General features: G+C 30.3%; 1 protein-coding gene across 1 annotated transcript; it reads left to right on the forward strand.

Annotated features, from left to right (window-relative positions):
- The first annotated feature begins 3,161 nt into the window (after positions 1-3,161).
- LOC18013729 lies at positions 3,162-3,424 on the forward strand. The gene has a single exon (XM_024153955.1). It carries the CDS (start codon positions 3,218-3,220, stop codon positions 3,422-3,424), a length of 207 nt encoding a protein of 68 aa, XP_024009723.1. The 5' UTR covers positions 3,162-3,217.
- The last annotated feature ends 2,709 nt before the right edge of the window (positions 3,425-6,133 follow it).

A 6,133-nucleotide genomic window follows, 5' to 3' on the forward strand; every position in this document is an offset into this window, starting at 1 on the left:
AATCGCTTATTGTCCACATAAGCACCGCTCGCATCGTAAAATTTTTACCACTCGAACAGTCATATGTTCGTACTCCAACATGCCACAACTGGTTTAACTCATGTATGAGTGGCTGCAAAAACACATCAAGGGCCCGCTTCGGGTGATTTGGACCAGGGGACTAAGATACTTAGAAATAAAAACTCCATTTGCATGCACATATCTGGAGGAAGGTTATATGGCGTAAGAATCACAGGCCATAATGAATATTGCCTACCAGACATACCAAATGGACTAAACCCGTCAGTGCAAAGACCAAGATAAACATTTCGCTTAGATCTAGCAAAGTCTGGATGTACGGTGTTAAAATATTTCCAAGATTTCCCGTCAGACGGGTGAGTCATTTTGCCATCTGTTTGTGAATGTTTTGCATGCCATCTCATCGACGCAGCTGTCCGTTCAGATTGATATAGTCTTTTTAATCTATCAGTGATAGGAAGATACCACATTCGTTGGTAAGAAATCTTCTTACGCCCAGCAATTTGCGGTATATATCTTGGCTTTTGGCAAAAACGACATTCTTCAAGCTTCTCATCATCTCTCCAAAAAAGCATACAATTATCAACACAAACATCAATCATCTCAGAAGGCAATCCAAGACTAAAAACCAACTTCTGAATTTCATAATACGTTTCAGCAGCCAAATTATCATCTGACAAATACTCTTTAATAAGATCTGCCTAATCGTTCATGCAAACTTCAGATATACTGTGATCAGTTTTTATTGTCATCATCCGAGCTGCTAATGATAATTTAGATAAACCTTCCCTACATCCCTCGTAAAGAGGCTGTTTTGCTGCGTTTAACATATCATAAAAGCGTTTCGCATCTGCATTGGGCTCCTCAACAGTATCAGCATGTGTTTCATGAAATGCATCAGTAACCATTTCATGCATCCTATCCTGATCCTCACCCTGAACTTGACTACTTTGATAATCATTTGACGCTTCAAAATCCCATGTTCTTGATGATTACTACTACTCCGTGCAGCCATCTGACCACTACTTTGACCATATCCCTCTCCATGTTGATACCAAATAAAGTATTGGGGCATGAACCCTCTATTCAATAAATGCTGTCAGACAGTGTCAATAGGAATATGTTTCCTATTTTTGCATTTCACACAAGGACAATACATTTTGCTGCTTTCAATTACAGCTTGCATAAGGCCGGGTTGGTACATGAATATTTCCAATCCGTTTTTGAAGTCTTTAGTCAACGACCCATCAACATTTTTGGGCGTATACATCCACTTTCGTAGATCGTATATAGACATTTCAAAAACAAATAAATGACTTTTTGTTTTGAATATTGATATAAATTTCAACTACTAAAAATTTTACTCAAACATTCAAAGACTCAAAAAATTGTGTCTTTATATGTTTTTTGGGTTGATGGAATAATGAGAGAAGAAAGGGTATATATAGATTTTTTTGTTTGGTTACCAACATATTACCATTGAATATTTACATCAAATTTATGTCGAAATAAAATTTACATTATATTTACATCGATATTACTTCAACTACAAGATGGAGGCCAATTCATCGTATTATCGATGTAAAATTTACGACAATGTTACGACGAAATATAATTCGTTCTTTATTCGTCGTAATGTCGTCGTAAATTTACGATGATTTTACGAGTGTACTATTTTACGTCGAACTTACGACAAAATATTTTGACGTCGTACATTCGACGTAATATCGTCGTAAATTTACGACAACCATAAATCGACGTAAAAAATTCGTTGGAAATACCTCTCTTTCTTGTAGTGCACGAACATAAATATGAGACATCTGTAGACTGTAGGTAGGCCCATAATTCTGTCTTATTGGGAAATTTACGTACACGGTTTAGCTTTAGCCTTTAGCTCACCTTCTTTTACCTCAACACGATCGTCAAAGTGGAGTGAATCTGTGAATTCGTAGACCACATATATAATATATATGTATATCAAGTCGTAGGCCAATTTCATTCTTTTCAAGATGTATTTTGATTCGTATCTTTAATGATTTCATCCAACAAAAAGTCCTTAATGGAAGCTCTCCTATTGTTGGAACACCATCTCCTTTTTATAAGATTCCAATGTGTACGATTCAGTAGGAACAGAGCCAATCTTAAATTTTAGAATGCCGCAAATTAAAAAAAATGGGGTTATTTTACCATTTGATGTTTCGAATTCTTAACTTTGTTGTAGAGACTTTTTAAAATACTGCCACTAAACAAAAAAACATTTTGAAATTTGAGCATCAAAATTATTTCTTAAAAATGAAGGCCGCAAGCTTTGTCTAACTCGGGTGGGTCAGTGCCAGGCCTTTGTAGGTGTGTATTTGATAATTTATTGATATAAGTACAATTTAAAATCCATCTTACATAACCCAAATTTTTCCATCACCAAACCAAAGATAAATAAATCTCATTCGAGTTTAGGATTGGCCTAGTTGATGCAATTCTTCTTAACAACACAAAATTATCATTTAATCTTGTTACTACTAAACATGTATCATCTAAATTTTCATAGGTAATGATGCTCTTATTAGGTGTACATTGAGTCCTTGACTACGTAAATACCATTACATTTAATAAGAAAAACTTATTACTTATTTTGACTAAAATTTAAGATTATTGACTTGGACGATAAAAACTCTCTACTTAAACTATTGATTTGGGTTATTCAAGAAAAAAAAGTATTGATTTTGGAAGACAAAATAAAGTCGTTAGTTAAACTATTTCGATACATTAACTAACTCGTATAAAACAAAATTAAATTACAATTCAAAAATTTTTACATAGATCAGTAGACTTGAATAAAACATAGATAATAAAGAATCAATATACTCCTATGTAGTTAAGATACCACTGACAACGAAATAAAACCTTATCATTCTTTTTTTTTCTTCGGTCAACCTTATAATTTTAATGGTTTAAGATTGATTCTTCTAGCGTTGAATTCGGATCCTATAATTGTTAGATCTCAATATCTCACGTATAATGATGGAGCCTTCTGAAAAATAATACCAATAACTCAGATCCAGATTTGGAAGAAAACTAAAACAAATTGACTAGCAAAACCAAGAGCTTATAAATCGAGCATGAAACTTCTTCAGAGATACACAACAAACGACTATATAATAAAACAAAAGATTGTTAAAAACAAAAAAACAAAAAAACAGAAATGACCAAATGGAATGTGATAATGGTGATAATAATGGTGATGATTGCTGCTGCAATGAGAGGAGAAGCAAAGCAAAGACAAAGATGGACTTGGATAGGTTGCTTTCGGTATTGTTCTCGCAATTGCAGTGATTTCGATGGAAATTGCTATGAAGGTTGTAAGATCAGATGTGGTGGTCCTACCCCTTCAAAATCTAACTTAAGGTAGATTTTTGTTTGTGTGCTCAATCCTGATTTTAGTTTGTTTTTTATTCAGATTATTTTTTTTATTAAGTTTTATTTATGAATTTATCGTTTTAATTTTCAAAGAAACTTCAGTTTTAGAACAACTTTTTTTGTTGTTGCTTGGTTCGGATTCAGTTCTTTAGATACATAAAAAAAAATGAAAAACCACATTAAGACATGGTTCGATTTCGGGATCAATTATTTCATCTCTGCTTTTGGATCGGATTGTTTTTCAGGACTAGACACCCCTAAATCTTCTTCATTAATTCTTTATATAGTGATGATTGTCACATTTATGTTTTGAATTTCATACAAAGTAAATTTTTGTTTTCTTTTTAAATTTTAAAGCTTTATATATTTTGTACATATCTAGGAATTCACATGAGAAGACTACGTACATTGAAGATACAGACGTTGGAGGAAAGAAAAACTGATAAATGGGAACTCTTGTAGAGACAGTACTCGTTTACTATTCACTAAAAAGCAATAGTGTTCTTTTGTTTGTGTTATATGGCATTAAGACCATATCTTATGTCTTGAATAAAGTAAGAGTACCATATTTGTCACTTGTGCATGAGAAATGGATGTTTTGGGATTGATTTAGTAGCTCACCCACAACTTTTGTTGTTTCTAGAAACAAGTGTTTACTTTTTTATTTCCCCTCCGAAACAAGTGTTTACTTGGAATACAGTTTTAAGCTAAAGTTTTGCGAGTGTTATTAGAAATCTTTGAGTGCTAAGCTAAAGTTTTACGAGTGTTATCAGAAATCTTTGTGTTTTAAGCTAAAGCTAAAACTAGATTCTAAATTAATAATCAATTTTCAAATTAAATATAATATAAAATAAAATATCTTTTAAAAAATATAAGTATGTTTGGAAGAGACCGATTGAGGTTTAATTTTGGTTGCGTAATGGATGGAGGAGACATGGAAGAGACCGATTGAGGTTTTGAGGTAGAGCTTTCCAGATCTGCAGGTGATGAGATTTGTTGCTGCGATGTTAGATTGGTTTGAGATTGGGGAGAGGAAAAGGTCTCTGGTTTTGATTTTGCTGCAGTAGTTGGATTCTTCTACTTGTTGTGGGTTTTGCGTTGAAGGCGAGAAAATGAGGAAGAAGGCGAGAGAATAGATGAGAGAAGAAGAAAGCGAATTTTCCTGGGAATTTTCTGCATTTCTTCCCATTGTACAGTAACTCACAGTTTCACTTACAATGGTAGATAAGCCTGAGTCATTTATTTTTCTAATTTTTTTTTGGCCTTTTTAACTTCTGAATATTATTAAAGTGAAGCAGATCCAAATTAATCGAAGTTAGTCACAAAAGAAAGTTTGTGATTACATAAGGAACAAAATCATTAGTAACAATGATGAAAGTTTGTGATTAAACAAAATCATGAAAATTGGCATCAATACATTTTGGGGTTTTTGTTAAAAATAACCTAAAACTTGATTTTGAATACAAAAGTAGATCCTTGAAAAAATATTTGGCAGAAATAACCTAAAGAGGTAGTGAAAAAACCATTTAATTCTGTACTAGATTCTAACCCCGTGCACCCGCTCGGAAATTTTTTATTTTTTTAATTATAATATAATTTTTAATAGAATTTCTTTTTGTTATATTTTTTTTATTCAAGAATTTTTTTTATCATGTTATAACTTTGAATAGTATAGATTTATATATTAGTAGAATAAGAATATGAGTTAATTAAGTATATATTGATCTATAATGTTAATTATGAACTTTATTATTATGTAAGTTTAGATTTACACATAAAAAATCTATACATCTATGAATTAGCTAACCCGTCCATTTAGTTATCTTAAATTATTTTTTAATATCTTACATGTTTTGATAAACTAACCCGTATAAAATTGTTATTATAAATATATAACTTTAACTTGCTCTATCATATTATTGTAAAATATAAATATTTAGTAATATTAAATATTTGATGCTTTAGACGGATTGATTATGATAAACAATACAATAAGATATTTGTTTACCACTTGTGCTATTATAAAAATATTATTTAAATTCAAAATTTTAAATTAAAAATCTAACCTGTATTTAAGGAATTATAAAGTAATTAAAATTATTATCTAATTTTTGTAAGAAAATTTATTAATATTTTTTTTTGAATTTTAAATTAAATTGAATCTAAGTTATTGTAATTAAATTTAAGTAATAAAAATTTCGAATAATTTAAAATTTAAATTATTATAACCAATATTTAAAGAAATCTAACAATATCTAAATTAGTAATCAATTTTCAAAATTAATTATAATACAAAATAAAATATTATAAAAAAAATTTTAGGTATGTTTGGGAACAGGCACTAAAAGTGCTTCTGTTTTAATAGAATAGATGAGTAACCAAAAAACGGATGTCCTAATTACCATTTACACCCTAACGGAGTCTACTAAAGAGAGAAAGAAGTCTACTATTAGAATATGAAAATTTAATTTTATTTTGGTATCAAATTTACATTCATAAATTCCGTAATCGTAACCCAAACGTCCAGAAATTATTTTTTCATATTACTAAATGGAAATTTATGTTTTTAAATTAAGTAGAAGAAAATTTATTATTTAGATTTTAAAAGTTATAGACTTATATTGAAGTTTACTAAACCGAATAAATTAACCTAACCAAAATTTAAACCAAAATTAAATCGGAAATAACTTCCCCTAACCAA

The sequence above is a fragment of the Eutrema salsugineum genome, unplaced genomic scaffold (genome assembly GCF_000478725.1).
Source record: "Eutrema salsugineum unplaced genomic scaffold, Eutsalg1_0 scaffold_4, whole genome shotgun sequence".
Classification (NCBI taxonomy): domain Eukaryota; kingdom Viridiplantae; phylum Streptophyta; class Magnoliopsida; order Brassicales; family Brassicaceae; genus Eutrema; species Eutrema salsugineum.

Coding starts and splice junctions, on each gene's coding strand:
- LOC18013729 (XM_024153955.1), top strand. CDS start 3,218: ATGACCAAATGGAATGTGATAATGGTGATAATAATGGTGATGATTGCT.